General features: G+C 51.3%; 1 protein-coding gene and 1 non-coding gene across 2 annotated transcripts in view; one reads left to right on the top strand and one right to left on the bottom strand.

Moving 5' to 3' along the window:
• Positions 1-20,477: 20,477 nt before the first annotated feature.
• CUNH1orf127 (chromosome unknown C1orf127 homolog) overlaps positions 20,478-27,319 on the bottom strand; it is a 19,629-nt gene continuing 12,787 nt past the window's right edge. Inside the window, 6 exon segments of the mRNA XM_032415184.1 lie at positions 20,478-20,546; positions 23,688-23,926; positions 23,929-24,094; positions 24,129-24,211; positions 24,214-24,286; positions 25,264-25,337. Coding sequence (XP_032271075.1) covers positions 20,478-20,546; positions 23,688-23,926; positions 23,929-24,094; positions 24,129-24,211; positions 24,214-24,286; positions 25,264-25,337 — 704 coding nt within the window.
• Positions 27,089-27,193, top strand: LOC116626865. The gene has a single exon (XR_004298363.1). It is a non-coding gene; the product is annotated as a U6 spliceosomal RNA (small nuclear RNA).

The raw sequence follows: 27,319 nt of genomic DNA, 5'->3' as shown, positions 1-27,319 counted from the left end.
TGCTCGCCCCTATGTCCTTAGCATCTTGCACACAGTAGGCGCTCAATAAATATGTGCTAAAGGAAGGTACTGTGTGAAACAAGCGCCGATTATTCCTCGCTCTAGCCCCGTGTGGACCGAGTGAGACCCAGAATTCCTGCCGGCCCTCAGGAAAACACACAAGACATCTGAGAGGTTTAAGGGACAGGCACCCAGCCTGGATTAGAATCACACAATTCCACACTTACAAGCCCCGTGACCTTGGAACGATCACCCAAACTCTGCCTCAGTTCCTCACCTGTAAAATGGGCATAATAAGAGATCTACCTCCTAGGATGACCGTGAATTCCGCATGAGCCTCTCCGTGTAAAGCACTCTGAACGGCACGGGGCAGGCAGCTCTTGTTTTGCTAAGGGACCTGGGTGAAGTGTGGCTTTGTAGAATTTCTCTTTGGAAATGGTTTCTGAAGGTTGTCCGAGGACGAGGAGAGAAGGGGCAGCCAATGGGGCAAAGGAGCCTAGAGTGAAGAAACAGATTCCAGTGGACAGTTTGGAAACACTGCTGCTGTTGGGGACATGATGAAAATAACCTTCTTCCTCGATTGCTTAAGAACCTTCGATAAAATAGCCTCTGACTCGTGCACGGAGCTGTGTCTGGGGTGTAGGGCAAGGATGTGAGCTTGCGGCTCCTGTCAGCAGGGGGCACACCCCGAGGTGGGCCCTGTTCTTATTACTAACATTTTCTGGATGCGAAAGCAAGGCTCAGACAGGTTAAATGATGGGCCTACTCTTCACACTTTGGCATGGTGGTTTTCCCTGCAGACTGCTCGTAACCCTCTGGGCTCCACTGGACTTCATACCCGAGGATTCTGCCCAATGGTGAGAAAAGCCGAAGCTGACACAAAGCACTTCCCGAGAGCCAGACGTCCTAGGGTACCCTACTTCGTTCCAACGACCCTGGGAGCCAAGCACTGTAAGCAGCTCCCTCTCACAGATGAGGAAGCGGTGGCCCACAGGGCTTAAGTAATGGACCCCGGATCACAGGACCTGGGAAGTGGAATGAAATCCAGGCTGACCCCAGAGGACCCCCTAACTGGGAAGAGATTACCTCCAGCCCAGCTAAGCCTTCCACATAGAGGTTCTCAGCCCTGCACACTGGAATCATCTGGGGACCTTTCAAACCAGTGACGCCCAGCCCTGGGTGCTGCCTGGGAAAGAGGATTTTTTTTTTTAACTGCCAGATTATCCTAATGTTGGGACATTAGGGCTTCAGCTAAGTCCTCTTAAGCTTCTCCGACTGTAACATGTATGCAAATCCTGATCCAATGGAAGTTCTGATCCAGTAGGTCTCGGTGGGTTGGAGCTTGGGGTTCTCACTCTCTTTTTTTTAATAAAGATTTTATTTATTCATTTGAGACACAGAGATACAGAGAGAGAGTGATCATGAGCAGGGAGAGAGGCAGAGGGAGAGGGAGAAGCAGGCTCCCTGCTGAGCCAAGAGCCCGACGTGGGGCTTGATCCCAGGACCCTGGGATCATGACCTGAGCCGAAGGCAGACGCTTAACCATCTGAGCCACCCCCGCGCCCCGGGTTCTCTCTAACAAGCCCCCAGGTAAAGCTGAGACTGCTCGTTCAAGGACCCCATCAAGGCTCCTGGGCTTGTTTGCACATTGGAATCTGCTGCAGAGTTTTAAAAAAGCCAAATGCCAAGACCCGAGCCCAGAGATTTTGATGTCATTGGAAAGGATGGCCAGCGATTTTTGGGGTGTTTTGAAAAAAATGCCAATGCCCAGGCCACATCCTAGATGGGTTAAATCAGAGTCTCTGGGGGGCGTCTGGTTGGCTCAGTCTGTAAAGCATGCAACTCTCGATCAGGAGGTCATGAGTTCAAGCCCCACGTTGGGCATGGAGCCTACTTAAAATAGTAATAATAATAATAAATAAAAATAATTTGAAAATCAATCAATCCATCAGAGTCTCTGGCATGGCACCTGGCCACCAATATTTTTTAAAGCACCAGGATTGAGCACTATAGCTTTGCACTGCTGCAGCCGAATCTTATCAAACCTGGGTTTTGATTTTGTTCTTTAGAGGTTCAGATTCACTGGCTCTGGGGTGGAGACCAGGGGGTCAGCATTCTTAATACATTCCCAGGGGATGCTGACACAGGTGGACCCCAGGTCATGTGTGAAGAAATGCTCTTTTATCTTCCTCATCCTTAGCCCCTGCTCAGTGAACCCCTCTAAGCAGCATCCCCCACCTCAACCAGCAGGAAGTCTTCCTGGGGCTGTTGGGGCACCAGGACATGGGGAGATGAGAAAGGCTGCAGAAGGAGACCAGAGGCAAGGCTGATGAATGGCCAGCCCAGGCTGTAGGCTTCTGTCACCAGTTTTGCGGCTGACCAGCCCTCAGAAGTCAGCTTCGCCCTGGAACAGGCAAGGAGGCAGGACTCCTGGCTTCCAAAGAAGGTGGGGTGGGGCAGCGGCTGGAAAACCAGACAGGAGGACTCCTGTCTAGCCAGTTCCTCCCTCTGGCTCCCTGAGCCACCCACTTGGGCAAGTCAGGACAACCCCCCACCCATGCCTCCATTCTTGTATTTCTAAAATAAAGGGAATAATCTCACCCCACCTCACCTTGTATGTATGATTGTGTGTGTTTTATTTTTAGATTAAAGTAGTAACTGCTCAAGGCAATGTATTCCAACAGATCAGAAGCATGTTAAGTGAAAAGTCTCTTTTGGAGGTACCACTGTTAATAGTTTCTTGTGTGTGGTTCCAGACATTTTCTTTGCGTGTACAAACATACATCTGTATGTACTTAAAAAAAAAAATGGGATCCTATATGTTGCAATTTGGTTTTTGGACTTAGCAATATATCGTGGGTATCCTTCCATGGAAATCCATAAAGATCTACCTCATTCTGTTTGAAGTCCGCCTATCATTGTCAATTTCGCCATCCTCCTATTAGTGGACATTTAGACTGTTTTAATTTCATTTTTTTCCTACAATAGACAACGGGGCAACAGACACCATGATATGGGTGCTTCCGAAAACTTCTACAAGTATGTCCACAGCACATTTTTTGGAATGGCATTGAAGTTCACCTAACTTTCCTGACTTTTTTCTCTTTTGTTTTATTAGAAATTGTCAAGCAGGAGTCTACAATAGCCACAGATCCTTAATGAGAAGGGACAAGTTGGTGACAAATAGCAACTCTGTCCAGAGTGGACAGGGCTGCCATCAATTTTGTATCTCAGTAGGATTTCACCTAGAAACTAATCAACAACACCTCCCTTGCTCCATTATTACCACCAGCACCCACACTATCATTAGATCATAGCTATGAGCACCACTGTCCCCACCCGCCAGACTGTTGACCCCCATGCCATCACCATAACCACCAACACCATCATTTCCACATCAGCCTGTGTTCTCAGTTGCAGACAGCAGAACCCACTCTGATTTGAGTAAAAACGGTATTAGGCGAATACCTAACTGTAAAATCTCAAACTACAAAACTCCTAGGGAAAAAAAAATAAGAGAAATTCTTTAAGACCTTGAGTTAAACAAAGATTTCTTAGGACAAAAGCACAGACCATAAAAGAAAAAAAAAATGATGCGTTTAATTTCATCAAAATTAAAAATGACTGCTCTTGGAAAACACTGTTAAGAAAATGAAAAGATACGCCACAGACTGGGAGGAAATATTTGCAAAATGCATATGTGATAAAGGACCAGTGACCAGGTATACAAAGAACTCTCAAAACTCAAAAATAAGAAAGAAGACAACTCAGTAAAAATATGGGCTAAAGAATTGAATAGACACATCAGCAAAGAAGATACATGGATGGAGAAAAAGCACATGAAAGATGCTCAACATCATTAGTCATTGGGAAAATGAAAATTAAAACTACAATGAGATACCATTACACACCTATTAGAATGGTTTGAATTGGGGCGCCTGGGTGGCTCAGTCGTTAAGCGTCTGCCTTCGGCTCAGGTCATGATCTCAGGGTCCTGGGATCGAGCCCCGCATCGGGCTCCCTGCTCAGCGGGAAGCCTGCTTCTCCCTCTCCCACTCCCCCTGCTTGTGTTCCCTCTCTCGCTGTCTCTCTCTCTGTCAAATAAATAAATAAAATCTTTAAAAAAAAAAAAAAGAATGGTTTGAATTTAAAAACTTAACAATATGAAACGTTGGTGAGGATGCAGAACAAATGGAAAGCTCGTGCATCGCTGGCGCTAATCGAAAATGGTGCAGCCACTTTGGAAAACTGTTAGGTAGGCAGGTTCTTATGAAGTTAAACATACACTAAACATATGACCCACCAATCCCACTCTAGGTATTAACCAAAGAGAAACTGAGATACATAGCCTCACAAAAATCTGTATGTGAATGTTCGTAGAAGCTTTATTCATTATCAAAGATTGGAAGCAATCCAAATGTCCATCAACAGGTGAATGGGCAAGCAAGGATGGTACATCCATTCAAAGGAGCAAATCACTGGTACAGGCAACAACGTGATGATCCTCAAAGGTAAAAAAGGCAGACCCCAAAGGCTACGTATTGTATAATTCTATTCATACGGCTTTCCAGAAAAGGCAAAACCGTAGCAACAGAAATCAGATGAATGGCCACAAAAGGCTGGGGGTGAAGGAGGGCACATCAGTGATGTGCTGTTAATGTTTAATGACCAGCTCGTGGGAGGTATATATACACACACACGTATGTATATGTATATTCATGTATATGTGTATTTATATGTGGATATGTCCCTTGCTATGTGCACAGCATGTATATACACACATACATGTTTATTATAAATCTTACTGGTATAGAAGATGTGTAGCGCATTTTTTTTATATTTAGGTGAAATTCATATAACATACAATTCACCATTTTAAAGTATACAATTCAACGGCATTTGGTGCATTCACAATGTTATGCAACCACCACCTCTCTCTAGTTTCAAAACATTTCATATCCTATAAAACCCCATACCTGTTGAGTGATCACTCCCCAGCCTCCCCTCCCCCATTCCTTGGCAACTACTACCTTGCTCTCTGTCTCTATGGCTCTGCCTGTTCTGGACATTTCATGTAATGGAATCATACACCATGTGAACTTTGTGTCTGGCTCCTCTCACTCAGCGTGTTTTCAAGGCTCACCCAGGTTGTAGCATATATGAGAACATCATTCCTTTTCATGGCTGAATAATATTCCATTGTATGGATGTACCACAATTGGTTTATCCATTTATCCATTGATGGATATTTGGGTTGTTTTCAGCCTTTGGCTATATGAATAATGCTATACATTCATGTACCAGTTTCTATGTATACATATGTTTTTATTTCTCTTGAGTCTATACCTAGGTGTAAAATTGCTGGGTCAGAAGGTAATACTGTGCTTAACTTTCTGAGGGATTGCCAAACTGTTTTCCACAGAGGCTGCGCCATTTTACATTCCTGCTGGCAATGTACAAGGGTTACCTTTTCTCCATATCCTCATCAACAAATGTTATTTTCCTTTAAAAAAAAAAAATTGTAGGGCTACCTGGGTGACTCAGTCAGTTGGGTGTCTGACTCCGGTTTTGGCTTGGGTCGTGATCTCATGGGTCATGGGATAGAGCCCTGTGTCGGGCTCATCCCTCAGCAGGGAGTCTGCTTGAAAGATTCTTGAAAGAAAGAAAGAAAGAGAGAGAGAGAGAGAGAGAGAGAGAGAAAGAGAAAGAAAGCATAAAGAAAGAAAGAAAAAGAAAGAAAGAAAGGAAAGAAAGAAAGGGAGAGAAAGAAGGAAAGAAGGAAAGAAAGAGAAAAAGATCGTCTCCCTCTGCCCCTCCCCCCACTTGTGCGCGCCCGTGTGCGCTCTCTCTCTCTCTCTCTTTCTCTCTCAAAAATAAATAAATAAGGGTGCCTGGGTGGCTCAGTTGGTTGGGCGACTGCCTTTGGCTCAGGTCATGATTCTGGAGTCCTGGGATCGAGTCCCGCATCGGGCTCCCTGCTCAGCAGGGAGTCTGCTTCTCTCTCTGACTCTCCCTCCTCTCATGCGCTCTCTCTCTCTCATTCTTTCTCTCAAATAAATAAATGAAATCTTAAAATAAATAAATAAATAAATAAATAAATCTTTTTAAAAAATTGCAATCATTCTAGTGAGTATGAGTTGGTATCTCACTATGGTTTTAATTTGCATTCCCTTCATGACAAATGGTATTAAATACCTTTTCACATGCTTGTTAGCCATTTGTCTATCTTCTTTGGAGAAATGTCTGTTCCATTCTTTTGCCAATTCTTAAATTGGCTTGTATGTCTTTTTGTTGTTGACTTTTAAGAGTTCCTTAGACGTTCTAGATATTAAACCCTTATCAGATACATGTTTTGCAAATATTTTCTCCCATTCTGTAGGTTGTCTTTTCACATTCTTGATAATATCCTTTGATGCACAAACATTTTAATTTGATGAAGTCAAATTTATCTATTTTTTTTCATTTACAGCTTGAGCTTTTGCTGTCAAGTCTAAGAATCCATTGCCAAATCCAGATCATGGAGATTTACTCCTATGTTTCTAATAATAGTTTTATAGTTTTTGCTCTTATATTTAGGTCACTGACCCATTTTGAGTTAATTTCTGTATAAGGAGTGAGGTTGGAGTCCAATTTCATCCTTTTATTTATTTATCTTTAAGTAATCTCTATACCCAACATGGGCCTCGAACTCACAACCCGAGATCAAGAGTCATGTGTTCCATCAACTAAGCCAGCCAGGCACCTCATCCTTTTACATATGGATATCCAGCTATCCCAGCATCACCAGTTGAAGAGGCTATTTTGCCCCCTTGGATGGTCTGGGCACCCTTGTGGAAAATCAATTGCTCATAGATGTTTGGGTTTATTTCTGGACTCTCAATTCTATTCCACTGGTTGTATATCTATACTTATGCCAATTCCACGGTGTATTGATTACTGTCACTTTGCAGTAACTTTAAATTGGGATGTGTGATCTTTATTATGAGCTGAACTGTGTCCTCCCCACCCCCAAAATTGGTATGTTGAAGTCCTAACCTCCAGTAACTCAGCTTGTGACTGTATTTGGAGATAGAGTCTTTGGAGAGGTGATTAAGTTAAAATAAGGTCACTAAGGTAGACCCTAATCCAATACCACCAGTGCTGGAACATGAAGAGGAAATTTGGACCCAGACATGCACAGAGAGAAGATCATGTGAAAGCACAGGGAAATGAAGATGGACATCCACAAACCAAGGAGAGAGGCTACAGAGGAAACTGAACCTGCCCAACACCTTGATCTCAGACATCCAGTCTCCAAAACTATGAGAAAATACATTTCTGCTGTTCAAGCCACCCATTCCGCTGGACTTTGTTATGGCCGCCCTAGCAGACTGATACATCCCTTCAACTTTGTTTTTCTTTTCCAATATTCTCTTGGCCACTTGGGGCCCCTTTCAATTCTATAAGATTCTGAGGATTGGCATTTCCATCCCTACAAACAAGGCTATTGGAATTTTGAATTGGATTGCTTTGGACTGTACCTCTCTTTGGGGAATATTGCCATCTTAACAGTATGGAGTGTTCCAATCTCTGATCATGGGATGTCTTCCCATTTGTTTAATTCTTTACTTTCTTTCAGCAATGTTTTGTAGTTTTCAGGATGCAAGTCTTTCGCCTCCTTGGGTTTTCTTCTAGGTCAGTGTTCCCTAGGTATTGTAATCTTTTGGACTCTGTTGTAAATGGAATTACTTTCTTTATTTCCTTTCCAGGTTGTTCACTGCATTTATAGAAACACACCTGAGTTCTGTATGTTGATCTTTTACCCTGCAACTTTGCTGATTATAGCTCACAATTTATAAATAAAATTATACATTTCATACAGCCAAATGATGCTCGTAGAATGCTTTAGTTAATTTGGCCAAACTCATGTGTCTGTAGCCAACCCGTGGCTGCAATTAACAAGTGTGTTCCAACATGAATATTGGTTGGTATTTTCTTTAACATTAAAGAGCAAGACCTAAAACTGCCTGCCCCCACCCAGCTTGGACTTTGAAGCCTGAAACTGTCCCCCAACACAAGTTAATCTCTACATTAATAAGACTTTTTTTATTAAAAGATTATTTATTTAGGGGCACCTGGGTGGCTCAGCCGTTGAGCGTCTGCCTTTGGCTCCGGTCATGATCCCAGGGTCCTGCCTGGGATCGAGCCCCACATCGGGCTCCCTGCTTGGCGGGGGGGCCTGCTTCTCCCTCTCCCACCCCTGCTGCTTGTGTTCCTTCTCTCGCTGCATCTCTCTCTGTCAAATAAATAAATAAAATCTTAAAAAAAAAAGATTATTTATTTGAGAGAGAGAGAGACAGTGAGAGAGAGCACAAACGGGGGCAGGGAGAGGGAGAAGCAGGCTCCCCGCTGAGCAGGGAGCCCGATGCGGGCTCCATCCCAGAACCCCAGGATCATGACCTGAGCTGAAGACAGAGATTTAACTGACTGAGCCACCCAGGCGTCCCAATAAGACTTTTTTAAAAAGGTTGATTTACTTATTTGAGAGAGAGAGAATGAGCATGCTCATGAGTGGGGGGAGGGGCAGAGGAAGAGACTCTTCAAGTAGACTCCCCGCTGAGCCCATGAGATCATGACCTGAGCTGAAAACAAAAGTTAGTCAGATGCCCAACCAACTGAGCCACTCAGGCATCCCTACATTAACAAGACTTTTCTATTCTGTTATCTTCACGCTATTCCAGGAGACTTGCTCAGGTAAATGACTTGACTATTCATTATATAAACTTCCCCAAAGACCCATCAATTCTTCAGTGGAAAGCATCAACAGACAGTTTGCACCCTTAGATTCCTTGACTCCCTTGCGTTAAAAAATCCTTAGCTTGCTGTCCCTACCAATTCTGGACTGTTCTCTTGTGACCCTAACTCAATCCTAATCAAACCCCTGCATTGAAAGACCCTCCTTAAGCCAAACTCACAATTCTCAGTAAATTCTGATTATGAATCCCCACCTTGAGATACTGACAAAGCTCTCGTGTGGTATTCTTCCTAACCATGGCAAGCAGTAAACTCAGCTTTGTCTTACCAACAGGTTGTATCAGGGTACGATTTGGGGGGCCATCATTTGACAATCATAAGACAAAACCAAAACCACTAAGACATATGTCAAGAACTTCCTTCATTCATCAATGATTGGGTGGTTCCTTTGTTGAACCGGATACTAGTTTTTAAATACTGGAAGAGTATTCCCTTAATTTTTTTTGTGCAATTCACCAAGTAATGGCCCCAGACACAAAACACTTTTAGGTTTAATCTGCATTATTCACATTCTCTCCATCACTCTCTTATGTCTCGACAACCAACAAAGCAAACCCTGATTTGTAGCATTTGCCAATTTCTCTGGCATCAATACTCCCACCATGGCCAATTTCACGCTACCAACACAGAGTCACCAGACTCCATTGAGAAGAACTTACCAGCAGCATGTCATTAGCTAGTATTTCTACCATACAGATATAATAAACACCATCTCAGGGGCATAAATAGTAAAATGTAGCAAAATAATTAGGACGTGATCAGTTTATTACCTTTGTTTTTAATATAAGTTATTTGTTAATTTATAGAATTTAATACTTAATCATGGCTACATTTAACCACCAGCTTGCAAAGTTCCTGAAAATTCAACAACTTCCTCTCACACCAACTGGTAGCAGCCGGCTTTCCACACCACTGGGACTGACCACAAAGTGGCACTTGGGGGGCACCTGGCTGGCTTGGTCAGTGGAGCGTGTGACTCTTGATCTCAGGATCATGGGTTCAAGCCCCACACTGGGTACACAGCTTATTTAAAATAAATAAGGGCGCCTGGGTGGCTCAGTCAGTTGAGCATCCAACTCTTGGTTTTGGCTCAGGTCCTGGGATCAGGCCCCGCACTGGGCTCTGTGCTCTTTGAAGAGTCTGCTTGGGACTTTCTTTCCCTCTCCTTCTGCCCTTCCCCCTGCCCACCCCTCCCCCCCCCTGTGCTCGCTCTCTCTCTCTCTCTCTCTCAGATAAATGGGTGAATCTTTAAAAAAAAAGTTTAGGGGTGCCTGGGTGTCTCAGTCAGTTAAGCGTCTGCCTTTGGCTCACATCATGATCCCTGAGTCCTGGGATCGAGCCCCACGGCGGGCTCCGTGCTCAGCGGGGAGTCGGCTTCTCCCTCTGCTCTGCCCCTCCTCCCCGCTCATGCTCTCTCTCTTGCTCACTCTCTCTCTCTCTCTCAAATAAATAAATAAAATCTTTAAAAAAAAAAAGTTTAGGGCGCCTGGGTGGCTCAGTCGTTAAGCGTCTGCCTTCGGCTCGGGTCATGATCCCAGAGTCCTGGGATCGAGTCCCACATCGGGCTCCCTGCTCAGCGGGAGGCCTGCTTCTCCCTCTCCCACTCCCACTGCTTGTGTTCCTGCTCTCGCTGTCTCTCTCTCCCTGTCAAATAAATAAATAAAATCTTTAAAAAAAAAAAAAAAGTTTAAAAATAAATAAAATAAACAAAGTGGCACTTGGGAGCTTTTGAGGGTGACCGAAATGTTCTACATCTTGATTGGGGTGGCAGCTGTAAGGCTGTGTAAGTTTGTCAAGATAGAGAGAACTGTGCATATGAAAAGGGTAATTTTACTGTATATAAGTTCCGCTTCAATAGGCCTGGAACAAGGGGGTATTTGGTAGCTCACAGCCTCTCCGGAGGCACCCCAGAACCAGACCTGGAGGCTGGAGTAGCACCCAGCGCTGCTCTAGAGGAGAGGTTTCTGCTGCTGTCAGAATGCAGGCGGCTCCTAGCACCGAAGTGGGCTGGGATGCCCACGCCAGGCCCTCGCTGCCTCTGCAATCTGCTGGTCTCTCCAGCATGCTCCAGCATGCTCACCAGCCCTGAGCCCACCCATGCCTCTTCCAAATCAGAACCCTGAGCCTGCATGTGATTGGTGGCGGCAAGGTCACATGGCCACACTCCAGCTGCAAGGGAGGCTAGGAGAGTGAATTGCTGAGTTCTCCCTTGGGAGAGCAGGATTCACAGTGTGGGATATGCTTCAAATCCAGGAAGAGCGTTCTCAGGATGCTGAACAGGCACACAAGCACAAAAATGGTCCCCTACAATGACCACCACTTATTGTCACCAGCACACGATCACTGATACCAGCAAGAGGACCAACCCAGTTGTTGTCAAAAGCCTGGCTCTGGCCCTTCTGTGTGCGGACACCCTGTTAGAACCCACAGGTGGGGACAGTTGTAGGATGGGCCCCTTCCTAGAGGAGCTTGCTGTCTGGTGGGAAGGCCTGGGGACCTGCCCTACAGGGCGGTCTGTGCACTGGTGGAGAGAGGGAGGGCTTCCTGGAGAAGGGGACATGTGAGCTGAGCTTTGAGGGTAGGAAAGACCTAGACAGGAGCAACCCAGAAGGGGGGCACCTCATCGGAGGGCCTGTGTGGGCAAAGGCTTGGAACAAGAACGTCATGCTAAGGGGCTTGGCTGGTGCAGAAATGTAGGCAGTGTTTCTCAAAACTCTTCACCTCAGCTTCTTAGTAAGGAACACATTTTACATTGTAGCACACACAAAGAGACACGCTCACACACACACACACACACACATACATAAAGCAGAAAAATGTTTCACACAGCGGTTCTCACCCTACCACATGCAATGCATCTGATGTTTTCTACACTAACTTATCCCATTTCATTATTTTTTTTCAAATGCTAGTCACCAGTCATGAAATTGACCCCAAGACCCATCAGTGGTGCAGGGGACCACGGAGCTGGGGGCAGAAGCAGGAGTGGGGCAATGGGAGGCTTTGAACACCAAAACTGCAACATTTGGACTCTGCGCTGTAGATTCTTGAGGCCAGAGGTCATGTGTGGCGTGCTGATTGGAAATGATCGATATACACCATCTATCAATATTTAAAATGCACATAACTTTTAACCCAGCAATTCCACTTCGAGGAATGCGGCCTAGAGAAAGACCCATCGAGGAGCTCAGAGAGGCACAAACAAGGGTGTTTGCCACAACACTGGAAAAGTCGGAAGCAACTAAAGTGGAATAGTATGCAGCCCTTCCAAAGTCACTCTCAGTCATGGAGAGCTAGATCTCCAGGACGCTGGGGAGGGGAGACGAGTCAAGTCACAGAGCCAGATGTGCCATTTGCTCTCAGTTTTGGATAAACCACACCTGTAAATGTGTGTACATTTATGTGTATGGATGCCTTTTAAAAAGATTTAGAAGGAAATTTGGACACATGCTACATGTATGAAGCCATCTATCTATCTATCTATCTATCTATCTATCTATCTATCATCTCCATGTGGCCCTAGGAGTAGAGAGGGTTGGGTGGGGTGGTATGGGGGAGACGTTGGAGTCTGGAGAGGCCTAAGGGTATTGGAAGATGTGGGCAAGGAGGTTTCCCCATTACTCCCAGTGCCGAGTGCAGGGGGCAATAGGCGGGGTGGTGGTCTAAGTAGCTCATTAGAAGAGACAGTTATAATCCCCCATCAGAATAAACAGTGGGGGCTCTGGGAACTCAGAGAAGGTGCTTCGTCTAACCAGAGAATGAGGGAGGGCTTCCTGGAAGAAGTGGCTGGAGCAGGAGTTTAGAGTATGAGTAATGAGACCAAAGAGTAGTTGTGGGAGAAGGAAGCATCCTCTAGAGCCCAGAGACTGGACCCTCAAGCATCCCCGGGCTGCAGGCTGAGTGAGGGGAGGGCTGGGCCTGGCTGGGGGCTGAGAGCCAGACCACCACCACCCACGAGGTTTCTGTCCAGCCCCCTCCCCAGAGACTGGCTGCAGGGCACTATGGGAGCAGTTATGCAAATCACCTCCCGGGTGTGGGTCTCATTACCTTTCCGTGACTGGCAGCTGCAGAACCCCACTGGCCTGGAGGGGGTTGGGTGGGGGTGGTGGGAGCAGCCCGCCTGGCCCCTTCTCCTACCCCGCCCTCCTGCATGAGTCCCCGACCCCAATCACATCTGGTCCACATTGGCCTGTGTGGTTCCAATCGCGCCACTTCCTGCTACTGTCTCTGGGCCCCTCCTGCTCCCCTTCCCTCAGCATTCAGCAAGTCCTGCACAGTGGAGTCCCCGACAGTCTCCTGCGTCTCCCCTTGAACCCTACCATGAATGAGATGGGTCATCTCCCTCCCCCAAATGTGCCTCCTGGCCATTCGCTACTCTGTCCCCCCAGTCTGGGGTGTCCTGGGTTCTGGGAGCATGCACCCACCCACATCTTTCCAGGTCCAGCCCAGACCTCTAGGAACCCCACTATCCTCTCTGCCAGGTCCCCCTCACCTCCTAGGGAGGGGCCTCCTGTGTCAGGCAGCATGCTGGGCTCCCCCAAACCCCACCCAGCCCTCCCTGGGAGGTCTTTGGTAAGAGTGAGCATAAGGAGGTGTGTTTACTGGAGTTCAGTTCTCTCCAAAAAAGAAAGTCCTAAAGTCACTTCTAGGGGCCACTGGACCTCAGGACACAGCTTGGGGGGGGTTGTCAAGGAACAAAGGGATGAGGGGACTGGAAGCAGGGTGAGGGTGGGGGGGATGGGAGAGGCTTATCTCAGAGAGCAGGCACTCCTGGCACCAGGGGGACCCAGAGAAGTGACTTGGAGGGAGAGTGTCAGCTGGGAGTGTGGCTCTCTCCAGCGCAGGACTGTGTCCTGCTGATACTCTACAGCATTTGTCCTGCGTCGTCGCTAATTGCCGATGCCATTTTATCATCAGCAGCCCCATTTTACAGATGAGAAAGCTGAGGCCTGAAGAGGTCAAATAACTGACCCAAGGTCACACGCTGGTAAGCAATGAAGCCCGGATCTGAGCCCAGGAGCCTCTTAATCTCCCTGCTGTTCAGAGGTCCAGGCACCCCCCTTCCACAGAGCTGGGGTCTCTAATTCCACCCGCCCCCAACTAGACTAGACTCTGGACTAGAAGCTCCTCGAGGGCAAGGAATGGGGCCAGGGTTCATCTGTGTCTCCCCTGCAGCCAGCATTAGCCATTCATCCATCGACTCATTCATTCCACCGGTTTTTACTGAGTAGCACCTCGGAGTCCTGTGCCAAAACCCCTCTGAGCCTCAGGCCCCTCATCTGCAAGATGAGAATCTTGTCTGCAGCTGAGAGGTTGACATTGAAGAAAGTGGGCCACATAGGTACTTTCAAATCTCCTAGTAGTCATACTTGAAGGAATAAAAAGTAACAGGTGAACTTAATTTTAAAAACATACCTTGTTAAAAAATAATAATAAAAGAATGAAAAAGGGATGCCTGGGTGGCTCAGTTAGTTAAGCGTCTGACTCTTGATCTCAGCTCAAGTCTCGATCTCAAGGTCATGAGTTCAAGCCCCGCACTGGGCTCCGCGCTGGGTGTGGAGCCTACTTAAGAAAAAAAAAAGAACTAAAAACATACCTTGTGAACCCAGTCCTCCAAAATATTATCATTTCAGCACGGAGCCAATGTAAAATTGATAAACGAGACACGTTATACGCTTTTGCTCATATTGGGTCCAAGGTGTGTATTTTACCCTTCCCAGACATCTCCTTCCAGACTGGCCACATGATCTGGTGCTCCGTAGCCACATGGGGCCGTCATGCTGGACCGCATGGCTCTCGATGGAAAGGTTCTAGAGAGATCAGATGGCGAAAGGGTGTGCGAGCCACCAGCTCCCAGCCAGGCCCACGGTGGGGACAAGTATTAATGTGAGGCCCCCAACCCCCTTCCTCCCCCAGCTCAGCAGAGCGGCCCCTTTCCTCCCGCGTGGCCACGAGTCGGGGCCCCTGTGGGGTGCCCCTGGGACTGAGGCACTGCTGACTTTCCAGGAAGGAGCAGGAGGGAGGGAGAGCACAGGCTGGGGCCTCGAGGAGGGAGCTGCTGCCGCCTGGCACAGGGACAGAGTTTGTTTGCACCTCTTTGAAGCCAGAGATGAAAGTGGGGCCCACATGGCTGCCTTTGATTCCCTCCTCCCTGGGCCCCGCGCAGCTGCAGCCGGGCCTGGCCCAGTTCTGCGCTGCCCCAGGGGGAGCAGAAGAGGCCCCAGGCCAAGGGCCTTTCTCCCCTGGTGGCTTGGGGGAGAAGCAGAGGGAACACCCTCCATCCTGGGGGATCTGTCCTGCCACAGCCTCCCTGGAGAAGAGGAACCAGGTGTGATGTGCAGAACTTGGGGGCACCTGCCACCCCAAATCTCTCTTCTGCCAGGGCCCAAGTGTCCACCATGAGCGGCCAGTTCTTATGAATCAACACAGGAAAAGAGAGTAGGGTGAACTGCTTGACCTCGTAAGCCCCTTTAATTCAACAACTATTTACTGACGGCCGACTGTGGCTAGGCACTGTTCTAGGCGCCCAGCTGGCACGTACCGCCGAGCAGATGGAATGAAATGGCGCGTGCAAAGTGCTTAGTATGGTGTCTGGCTCATAGAAATTGCTGAGTACATGTCACCCTGCATCATCATCATCAACATCATCATCATCATCAACACCTCCAAGTTCTGCAGGGTCTCTTAACCACTCCCAGGCACCGAGGGAAGAGAACCAGCTGCTAGAACAGTGCCCACCCCAGGGCTAATCCCTCAAGCTCTGGCCTGAGCTCTGCTTCCTCCTCTCTCCTAGGTCCCCTGGGGGCAACCTCTGGCCTGGGGGGAGGCAGGACCACTGACCTTCACCAGTGACCGCTGTGGCCCCCAAATGGCAGCTCAGACCAGAGAGATGCTCAGAGGACCTCCCGGCCACCACGGAGGCAAAGCCACATATGGGCCGCGGCAGGCCCCTCCCCTGTCCCAGGCCAGCAGAGCCTCCAGAACCGTCCTAAAGCAATAGGGCAGCAACAAAGCTGCCATTAGGGGTTGGGGCGTCTGCTGTACCAGGGGGTGGCTTCTGCAATCCCAGACCCCGTATGGTCCCAGGCAGCATGGTCCAGGTGTCCTGGGTCCTGACCCCTGTCCAAACAGCCCCTGGCGTCGCCCAGCCAGCCCACCCCTGAGGAAGAACCACCTTTGTCCTCCTCCTGCTCCTGGCAGAGGGTGCTGGGGTCACCATCGCTGACCCAGCATCCTTGCACACGCATCGGAGGATCAGTGAGCCCCTCCAGGGCAGGCCCCTCTCTCCTGATCCTCTCTTTGCTGACATGTTGCTGCTTCTCATGAGTCAGGGAGGAGAGGTGGTAGAGCCAGGGCTGGAGAAAGGAGCAAAGTGGGAAAGAACCAGGTCCAGAGCGCTCATGATGACCACTGGGTTTGGGGGGGGGGGCTGATGCAGACCCTTCCCAGACGTGTCTCTGACCCTCGCATCACTGTTTCCAGGCAGGATATAGTTGTCCCCATTTTACAGATGGGGAAATGGAGGCTGGCAGCGGTGGAGACGGTCGCCCACAGTCGCACACTTGGGAGGAGGGAGGGCAGCCAGGAGTCGGACCCACGTCTGACTGATTTCAAAGTCTGTGTTCGTTCCATTCAGCCACACTGCCAGGGAACTCAGCCCTCTTCATGGGGAGCTCGGGGTGGCCCCAGGCAGCTCCTCCAAAGCCTGAAACTCAGAAGCCAAGAAGCCTACCCTAAGGACAGATGCGATGGAGTGGGAAGGAGTCTGGCCTTGGAGACACCAAACCCTGGGACCTGGGGCGGGGCGCCTCACCTCCAGACCTTCCTCTTCTCTCCCAGGGAAGGGGCTCAGAGAACACAGGACTTCAGGAAGCATGCACAACGGGCAGGATGACTTTAGGTGGCTCATCGCCCCCTCTTTTTATTTCAGTGGGGGTAGATACGTTGATTGTGTGTTAGACCAGATAGATACAACCAGCACGTGAAAGTCACCATTTCATGGATACTTTTGCTTAGGCAGTATCTGTGTGTGATAAAGAGAGCGCTGACTTAAGGGACAGCACTAAGTGAAAACACGGGTGGGGGGGGGCACAGCATATGGGCATGCCCACTTCTGGGAGGCCCGAGCGGCTGGATGACCAGTGTCGACCAGAGGGGACCCCAAGCGGTTAGGAGGCTGGAAGCGGGCTGTGGGGCACCCCATGAAGGCCTGGGTGTGAGAGAGAGAGGGAAGGGGGCAGGGAGGAGGCGCAGAGGGGCAGAGGTGAGCTGGCTCAAGGGCTGGCCCCAGCGGCCAGCCATGTGCACCCTCTCGGTGCCGCGGAGCCTGGAGGCCACATTGCCGCCTCCCCTCCCCGGGCCGTGCAGTCCGCAGCTGGCTGATGTAAAACACACATGTTTTGACTGAAGCTGCTCTCCCCCCACCTCCTGAAAAACGCCAACATTAAAGGGAGCGTAGCTTTGTAAAACTGAAACTGTAAAACCCTTCTGAAACCCAGCCCGGGGGATTAAAGAAACCACATGAAAAGGGACTTGGGACGACCTGGATGCTGACTTCCTGTTCAGAAGTTCGCTCAACATGTGCCTCCCACCCGGCCAGGGGCGTGTAGAAAGGAGGAGGAGGAGGAAGGCCAGGACCAGTGGGGTCTTGGGGGGCCTCCAGAAGTCCAGCGCTCACAAGCTCCAAGGCCTGACAACCTCGCAGCGCCCTCCCCAGACTTCTGACCCCTCGGGGAGCTCTGAGAAGAAGGTGCCCTGTTGCCCTTGGCCTTGGGACCCCGCCCTACAGTTACAGAGGGGTCGGGAGTCGAACAGACCACAGTCACCTACCGTCCTACTTCCCTGCCTCTGCCAGTCTCCCCTGCTGCTCCCAACACCGTGTCCCTGGCCCTGGACCCTTGGACCCCAGCTCAGACTCCCGGTCAGTCCTGGTTAAGAGCCTCCCCCAGGCACCGGGGCTGTGACTCCAATTCAAGTCTCAGCTCTGCCCTTATTCTCCAGGGGACACCCAAGGAGCTACCCTTGGGAACTCTGCACCTTTTCCCTCCCCACGTCACCAAGCAGGGGAAAAGTAGAGCAAGCAATGTGTGTGCAAGGATGCTGTGATCAGGACGGCACAAGGTGGTTCTCACTCTGCTCTCACAAGCCTGAGGCTGGAGATCCCCCCCTCATCGGTCTCCCTCTTGCTACATGGCCTTGGCCAAGTCCCATCTCCTGTCTGGGCTCAGGACCCTCATCCTGGGAAAAAGAAGGTAGGGTGGGCTAGGTCAGAGGGAAAGCTTAGGCTATGGCCACGCACACTCACATACCCATCATATATACTCCCTTATGGACAAACACTCACCCCTTATCACACACACACACACACACCCATACACACACAGACACACACCACAGGCCACTTGGTGGCCACCACCACCCCCATCTTCATTACCACCCTCCTCCATTATATAAACTCCCTGTGCCCTCCAGTGTCCCCCGCAATCACTTACCTAATATTAGGATATTAAAAAATATGGCAAGATTTTAAGAGACTTATTAAAATGCAATTAGCAGCGTGTACGACTTAAGCAGGAAGATTATTTTTAAAAATGACTTGATTGTGCAGAATACCACGCACCTTCCCGAGGCCGTAAACCTGCCAATCACACACATGCTCAAAGGAAGAGGTTTCCTCACTTCTCTTTGTCCTTCAGGGTTTTCTCCTGCCCCCGGTGACCATGAAGGCTGTGGTCCCTCACCCACCAGACACACACACACACACACACACACACACACACGCACACATGCATTCTGAGCCCCCTCAAGGGACCCCTCAGAAGGAAGCTAAAGGGTTAATCGGGTCCAAAGTCAAGCCCGGAGAAGTTTGGAGAAACTGGCCAGAGGGTAGGCAAGGGGATGGAGAAGACCCCACCCCATGACCCCCACCCCATGATGATTTGGATTAGCAGAGGCTGCAGCAAGAATAAGGACGACAAACAGTCCTGGCTGCGAAGGGGTTGGGGGTGGGAAGGGCTGAAGGGAGGAGGGAGAAGTCCCAGGTTGTGGGTTACAGCTGACCCCCTGAGCCTCGTAGACCCCCTGCCCGCGGCGCCCGCAGCGCCCCCCGCCCGGCCCCCGCCCCCGCCCTAGCTGGAACGGTGGGTTATGCTGCCCCCTGCCGCCCGCTCTCCACACTGCAGCCCCGTTCCCAGGACCCGGCTGCGGAGCGAAGGAACTCGCGTGGTCCAGGGCCGACCCTTCTCCAGCTGCGGGGTCACGAGAAGGACCCCGGATCTTCCAGGCTCTAACCTGAAGCGAACCACGCATCTGGAAACGAAACGTGGGGACCGTTCTCCAGCCGCCCCCTCCCCGGCTGCCCCACCCCTGGCTGAAGGAGTTTATCAAATGTGCCTGCTACTTCCTGGCATTAGGCTCCCGCTGGCACTTTTATTCCAACCATAAAAAGGCTATTTCATTGAGAAATAAAGTCCCATCTCCCTGACGTGTGACTCCTTTCAGAGCTCTCAGCCGCCAGGCAAAATTTATGTTTCCCGGATGCTCTCTCCTGGGATTGCAACTGGAAATTGGGGAGATGGGGCTGGAAGGGGGAATTTCCTCTCTAGCTGATGGACTTGAGCTTATTCCTTTGGTCTGAGGAGCCCTGGAAACCCAAGGTGTCCAGCAGAGAGCCCTTGCCTTGGAGTGAAGAGGCCAGTGTTTGAGTCCTGGTTCTGCCACGTATTAGCTGTGTGAACTTTGGTAAAGTCCTGAGCCTCAGTTTCCTCATCCATAAAATAGGAAGAGCAGTTCCTCTCTTCCCCAGAAAGATGGAGCTAGATGCACTGAGCACCTAGAAGCTGTAGAAATGTCAAGTACTGCTATTATTATGGAGGCAGAGGAATTCTCTGACTTGGGGTGGGGGCAGGGGGAGCTGACACAGATTTTCCCAAGCAGTGAGTGGTCCTCAGCTTCTGTGTGCATCAGATTCACCTGGAGGGCTTGTTAAAACACAGATTACCGGTCTCCATCCTCTGTGTTTTGGGATCTGTCGGTCTGGGATGGAGACCAAGAATTTGCTTTTTTTTTTTTAACCGATTTCTTAGGTGATGCTGATGCTGCTGGTCTGGGGACCCCACTTTGAGAACCATTGTTTTGAGGGCTTTGAGATCTGGGATGTAGGGCACCTCAGCCTGGACCTTGGGAGAGGAATGAGAAGCCGGCGGGGGGTCACCTTTGGGGCAAGATAAGGGTGAGCTCTGGCCAGCTACAGGGTAGTGAGAATCTGTCCATATCATCCCATCTTGTCCCCCCACTGGCTTGGCCTGTGTCTCTGGCGGCCCCCACTGCCAGAGACAAGACCTGTGAGCAGCAGAGAGGTCAGGCGGTGGCCCGGGGCTAGGCTGAGCTGGAGTCTCTGAAGATGGACTCTCGGGGGTGCGGGGTGCCTGCAGACCTACACGGGAGACTCTTGACTTGTCTCCCCAGGAGTGGAAGTTGCCTGGCCATCCACTCCTGTTCCCTGTTTCAGCCTGTTCCTGAAACAGAAGCCCAGAGAGATTGAACTGACTTGCTCAAGGTCACACGGCTTGGACAGGACACCCAGAAAAAGCCCTTACTGGCTATGCAGTAATTTGGAGGATTACGAGGTTGATGACTCCAATTCCAGTGTAAGTAATATTCAAATACCCAGCGGAGACTTGCCGCTAAAGCTGGAAGAGCACGTTGTCATACAAGTCTGCCGTGGGAGCGTCTAAAATCTGGGTATTCAAGACCTTCGATGAGGGAACAACAATGAGCCTGGATGTCACAAGGCATGAAAATTGGCTTTGTTGGTCAGGGAGGAAAACCCAAAAGGGAAACTGGCCCATGGCTGCTCCGTGTAACAAAACAGGATAGTAAATGCATCACAGACCCTGATGGGGTGAAAAAGATGGGGATCCAAGCTACTGGGGGGGAGGGAGTCACGCAATGTCTAACCACCCCAAATCCCAGATTGTCTGAGATCCTGCCCCGCAGGATGCTGACCTGGAGGGGAAGAGCCACTCCTTGCCAGGATCTCACTGATCAGAGACACATCAGCCGTAAAGAAATGATAGCCAGACCTGGAAAGTCTCAACAGGACGAGTGGAGGCCCCCCAAGCAGGGAGAACACTTGTGCCCGTGCCCACACCGCCCCGGGATTGGGCACAGGTGCGACCCAGGCCCTGGGAGACCCAGAGCCCTGGTCACTCATGGATCTGGGGCTGTCCTGTATTGAGGGAAAACGAGACTCCCCAGAAGCCTGAGCACTTTCTCATGAAACGCAGCTTGTCCCGGGTTTGAGTCAGTGTGGAGTGGAGCAAGGGGAGAGAAGAGGAGTAAAGTGGTTGGTTGCAGCTGGGCCGTCCGCTGAGCTGGGCCAAGTGCCCAGATCCGCGTAGCCTTGCCGCTCGCTGCCTGCTGGGGGAAGAGCCATTTACGCCAGGTAAAGGCTGGAGATTTCATTAACTCCCTTCCCTTTGTCTCGTCTCCAAGGGCGCAGGGTGGTTAAACATGCGGAGGACTTGGTAAAGGGTCAGCCCTGCTTTAAAGGACTCTCTTGGCTGCATGGCGGGGCGGGTAGGGGTGGCCTGGTCCTCGAGGTCCCAAAGCTGGGTGGTTCGGCAAAGATGGAGAAGGGGAGGAGGGAGATGGGGCAGGGGCGGGGCGGGGAACAGAGAGACTGAGACTACAGGCCAGCGTGGTGACATGTCTCACACATCACCTGCGGCCACCTTCACTGAGTCATCTGGACAGAGGGTGGGAGTGGCACCTCGAGAGGAGCCCTTTAAGTCATCTTCCTGGGGGGTGGGTTGGCCTCTCTCAGCCAGGGCCTCCCTCCCCCATCCCCTTTCAGCTGTTCCTGCCCTCTGATGTCCACTTTCCAGCAAGCTTTTTGGAGCCAGAATAAAATCTGGGCTCCCACGTGCCCGCTCCCTCCTGTTCATTCCACCAGCTTCCATTGCCTTCTTTCTGTCCCTCCAAACCTCCTCAGATCCCTTGCACTTGCTGTCCCTCTGTCTGGATGCCCCTCTCCACCACCACCCCACCCCACCCCCCACTCTTTCCTGGTTTCCCCTTCAGAGGGATTGCCGTGACCATCCCACCCCAACCTACGCCCCAGCCAGGTTGCGTGTTTGGGTCTCTTCAGAGCACTTGGAACCATCTGAAGTTGTCCACGTGTGGCTTTATTGTCCATCTCCAACCCCCCGTCACACACACCCACACATTCACACACACGTGTGCCCACTAGAACTTTCCCTCTCACACGAGGGACTTTCTCTGTCCAATTTACGGTTCCCTTCCCCAGAGCCGCAACAGCATCTGGCACAGAGAACGCACTCCATAAACATTTGTCAAGTGACGGGGGCCGTGATATGCACTCTGAGAAGGCAACTGGGGGTCTGGAGAACCAGGCAGCAGTGAGCCCACAACATCAGCCCTGGGCTCTAGCCCCCTTCCCCACCGGCCTAGGAACATGATCTTCTAGCCCGGAAACCATGGGCTCCTGTGAGGTGATCCCAGCCTAGGGGAGGTCAGTCCTTCTTTCTTCCCCCAGGCTGGGCCACCCAGCCAGGTGCCCTGGGCAGCCGCCACGGCCTCGGGCCTCCTCCTGCTGGCTTCCCCTGTAGGTGTCAGGCTTGCCTTGGCATGGGGGCCGCCGTCCCTGGGCAGCGGCTGCCCGCAGGGGAACCGCCTGGCAGGGCGGGCGGGGGGCGGGGGGGTTGGCCTTGGAGTCACGGCTCCGATTCAAGAAGGGAAATCATCCGAGCTTTTAAAAAATTAAATGGAGTCAGTAATTTGATTTCAGAGAGAAGCTGAAAACCTCGTAATGGCAGGAGCAGCTCAATTCCGTGGTGAAAAGGAAAAGCCTTAAATGGGGCTATTAAGCTTTTGCCTGGGATGGATCTGCCCGGAGAAGGAGGAAGGAGGGGGGGCAGGCAGCGGGGAGAAGTCGTCCTAGAGGTAGAGACCGTTTATCAGCCAAGACAACCCTGATTATTTATTTATTTATTTGTTTCGCGTTCCGGGCGTTGCCCACGGCCTCCTCTCCTTGGCTGCGATTCAAATCCCACTTCCAGCGATGGGCCGGCCCAGAGGGGGCGGGGGTGCCCCCCTTCCAGGGAAGCACCCAGTGCTGCTCCCACTCAGGCCACAGCTGGGCTTCTGGGAGCACTGGTGTCCCCGGAGGTCAGTGGGGGTCACCGGAGCTGCCCAGGCCAGCGGGGTACCAGCTGCTGCCATGGGAACCAGAGGCAAAGAGTAGTGAGTCATGAAAACAAAGCAGCAACGCTCCCCATTCTCCTCTCATGGGGTCCTTGAGAGACCTAGGGTTGTGGCCCCGGAAGCCCAGGGGAGGGCATCTCACGCTGCAGGATCTTATCATCACCCAGCGCCCCCAGAGATGTCTGAGCTGTGGCTGAAGGCCTTCTGTGCTTTCCTGGAACGAGCAAGCATCCCCTCTGCCTGGGCCTGGGAGCCCCGCAGTTTGGCTGTTCTGATTTGCCTGAATAGCTGCCAGGGGAACCACGAGAATGACTTACACGTCCTGAGCACATGCTGAGTGCAGGGCCCTGCGCTCAAGGCTTTACGTTTCCTCCCTTACCCCTCAACGGCCCCAACTATTCTCACCCCCATTTGCCTGATCAGGAAACTGAGGCACAGAGAGGTTAGCGCCTTGCCCAAAGCCACACAGCCGAAGAGCGGAGAGACCGCAGCAGCCTGGCTACAGAGCACGCACGCTTTCCCCCTCTCCGCCCCCGATGCCTCCCCACATCACAGGGAGTGGGCAAGCACGCAGACGCTGGCGGTCCCAGCCAGCCGGAGGCACGCCCGAATACTGTCCTCCCCACTCCTTTGTGCTTCGCATCCCCTGGGGCGCTCCCAGGACTCACCCCAGCAAGGGGGCCTCTCGGAAGCCCCTCCACGTGGTTCTGAAGCTCGGGAGACCTATAACTTTCAGGACTGGTTGCCACTGTGGGCTGCGTCGGCTCCTGCCAGGGTGTCCCCTGCTGAGCAGAAGGGCTCTCCGGGTTTGGCCAGGCTGGACCAGGAGACGTCTGCAGGAGCCCACGGGCTCTGAGTTTGCTGGACATGTTCGCGGCCCCCCACTCAGCCTGCTCCACTGGCCAGGGGCTGACTCGAGGCGTCAGGCTCTCTCTCACCCTCCCTCCGAGGAAGCTGCGGGCTCCTTAGAGGTGCAGGCCAGTGAACTCTCCAGAAGAGCTGTCAGGGGCTGCCTGCCACTGGCAGCTGCTGGGCCCACCCTGTGCCTCCCCGAGGGCTCAGGCGGGCACTGGGACTAGCTGCTGCCACCACACCTTGGAAGGGCTCACGGCAGGGCAGTGCTGTGGCATATCCATTCCCAGCAGGAGGATAAGTCCTGGCCCCGCCATGTCCTGACTTGGTCCTGGGCTGGCAGGTCTAGGTGCCCCTTAGCCTCCTCCCCGACGGCCCTGAGGCCTCCATTATGGAGGATGTTTCCTGGGGCTCTCTGGGGTGGGGGGGAACATCAGGAAGCCAGTGCCTCTTCATCCAGGCTGGTCATCGAGAGCCTTGTCAAAGGCCGGACCTCCTGGCCAGCCTGGCCAGGTCCCCCTCGCCTGGGCTAGTTGGCAGCCACGTCCCCCCTGACAACATTCCCAGCAGGAGGAGACCTCTGGGTGGCTGGGCAGGCCCTGCTCAGGCCTTATAGCTCAGGGTGACAGACTGTCAGGGTGACAGATGGCCTTGAGACCAGGAATACTTCGGACTGTTCGGACGCCCAGAGAGGCAGCCGAGGAGAGGAGACATCTGAGAACAAATGAATGATCAGGCCGTGGGGGCTGGGAAGACCAGACAGGGGGGCCGGGGCTGGCCTGGACGGCTCCCATGGACTCTGAGGACAGTGCAGCTGAGGACGGGGTGGGCCCAGGTAACACCACGTTCCCCGGGGGAGCCCAGGGGCCATGTTTCTTCTACAGGTTTGGCTATTTGCAGGAACGGTCCAAGCCCCTTCTTCAGTGGGAGAGCAGTGGAGAGAGAAAAAGCATCAGAAATCGGAGGATGTGAGCCTAGGCCATGCCAAGGATGGCAACCCAGAGATGGCCCTCGGGAGCTGTGCCCTCAAGCTGGTGCCCCAGGCCTGCTCCCAGGCTCCAGCCACAAGGCCTTTGAGGCACGTCTTGGTTTTCCTTTCTCCACGTGCACAGCCGCTGACCTTACCCACCACCTCCTTTTGGCAGCTCTCAAGGCCCTGGGGTGCAGGTCAGAGTGGGGCTCCCTTGGGAATAATGGTGATGAAGGAGAAGGGTCTCATGCCGGGCTGGGTCCACCAACGCCTCGTGGGGATGGGGCCCCTCAGAGGAAATTGCGGTGGGGAGGCCAGGTGATGAACTGGGCTTCGGAAGCCTCGAGAGCGAAGCTCTGACAAAGCCCTTCCCAGAGGCCACCCGCGGCAGCTGATCCTGCAGATTGGAACTGGGGAGAGACAGCAGATGGAATTCCTGCTGGAAGGGTCTCCCCTCCTAGGAACGGTGGAGAGGGAGCAGTCCTCAGTGCAGCAGCTCAAGCACACAGCTCCCTTCCAGAATTTTCCAGAAAGGAAGCAGGGGTCAGTTCTCCTCCCAAAGAGACACGATCCTCCCCGCACCCTGGTGAAAGGGCCACGCATGTCCCCCTTTTACAGATGGGAAAATAGAGGCTTTGGGAGCTCAAATTCAAGCACTGGGTTAAGAACCTACCTTCATTGGCTGAATTTCACAGACCCTGGACCTGGAGCCCTTGCTGAGAATACGTGAGTGTCAAAATCTTTTTTTTTTTTTTTAAAGATTTTATTTATTTATTTGACAGAGAGAGACACAGCGAGAGAGGGAACACAAGCAGGGGGAGTGGGAGAGGGAGAAGTAGGCCTCCCGCAGAGCAGGGAGCCCAATGCGGGGCTCGATCCCAGGACCCTGGGATCATGACCTGAGCCGAAGGCAGACGCTTAACGACTGAGCCACCCAGGCGCCCCTCAAAATCTGTTTTTGAAATCGAATCACAGGATTGTACATTTTCTGTAAGGACCTACTGGCCCCAACTCCTACCCCTGCTTGATGCCACCAGCTGGTTTCATCTTTAAGCCATTCCCTACTTTGAGGCCACGTACATCGGCCCAGCCCCAAGAACCACACAGAACCGGACTCTGCCGGGACACTACGGACCTGCTGGGCCAGATCAGTCTTTGCTGTGGGCTCCCATGCACCATGGGATGTGTAGCAGCACCCGTGGCCTTTACCCACCAGATGCTGGTGGCCTCAAGAATGTCTCCAGATGTCACTAAACGTCCCGTGGGAGGCAAAAATATACCCCTGTTGAGAACTGCCGAGTTAGAGCTTGCCAATTCTGGTTCATAGTTCAAGTATAGCCTCAGACATGTTTGGTTTGGCCTGCAACGGGTCTTTTTTATTTTATTTTATTTTATTTTATTTTATTTTATTTTATTTATTTATTTGAGAGAGCATGAGCAGGGGGAGGGGGGAGAAGGAGAAGCAGACTCCGCACTGAGGAGGGGCTCGATCCTAGGACCCCGAGATCATGACCTGAGCCGAAGGTAGACGCTTAACCAACAGAGGCTCCCAGGCGCCCCGACCTGCAGCGGGTCTTAAATATATTTTAGATTAACTGATGAAATTTTGTAACCAGCTTCTCCTGGAAAATCAGAAGATTTGGCGGGGTCTGGGGGCCACCAGCTCACTAGCATCTCCACCACGTCTTGTCTTCTCCACGGCCTTCAGCACCCTCCCTTGGGCCACCGGTTCACTCCCCCTCACTCATTTACACTCCCTGCCTGACCCATAGAGGTATTTTTGTCAGAACCTCTGCTTTAAAATGTGAAACAGAGCTGGCTGGTTAGCTCAGTTGGTTAGAGCGTGGTGCCGATAAAATGTGAAACAGCTATAGTTTAACCATCCTGGGCCACTATCCTTGACATGTATGAGCTTAAATAATTAGGATTTCTCCTATAGGTTCTAACCACTTTGCAGGGGGTGGGGGGAGGGATGAAAAAGACTCTGTAACCACAGAGTGCTTAGGCAATCCCAGTGCATTAAATATTCCAGTGCATTAGTCATATATTTACACAGAGAAATGTTCTTTGTCTAAAACGTTTTTTAAAAAATTCCTGGTGAAAATGTAGTCCGACAAGCATCTATTAAGTGCTTACCAAGGGGAAGGCAGTATGATAAGTCCCAGGAAGAATAAAATGCTGAACAAGACACAGCCCTTGACCTCAAAGAATTCCCATACAAGAAGGAGAGACAGGAGGGTGAGCCAATAACCATAACAAGAATAGAAAGACCTAGAAGCAACAATACAGAGAAGATTAGCAAGCCCCCTGAGCAAGGATGACACACAAATTCGTGAAGCATTCCATATTTTAAAAGGAAGAAGGAAAGAAAAGAAAGAAAGAAGGGAAGGAAGGAAGGAAGGAAGGAAGAAAGAGGGAGGGAGGAAGGAAGAGAAAGAAAGAAAGAAAGAAAGAAAGAAAGAAAGAAAGAAAGAAAGA

The sequence above is a fragment of the Phoca vitulina genome, unplaced genomic scaffold, assembly GCF_004348235.1.
Source record: "Phoca vitulina isolate PV1807 unplaced genomic scaffold, GSC_HSeal_1.0 scaffold2, whole genome shotgun sequence".
NCBI classification, from domain to species: Eukaryota; Metazoa; Chordata; class Mammalia; order Carnivora; family Phocidae; genus Phoca; species Phoca vitulina.
Note: the sequence above shows the minus strand (reverse complement) of the source record. Positions and strands in the feature narration are given on the sequence as shown.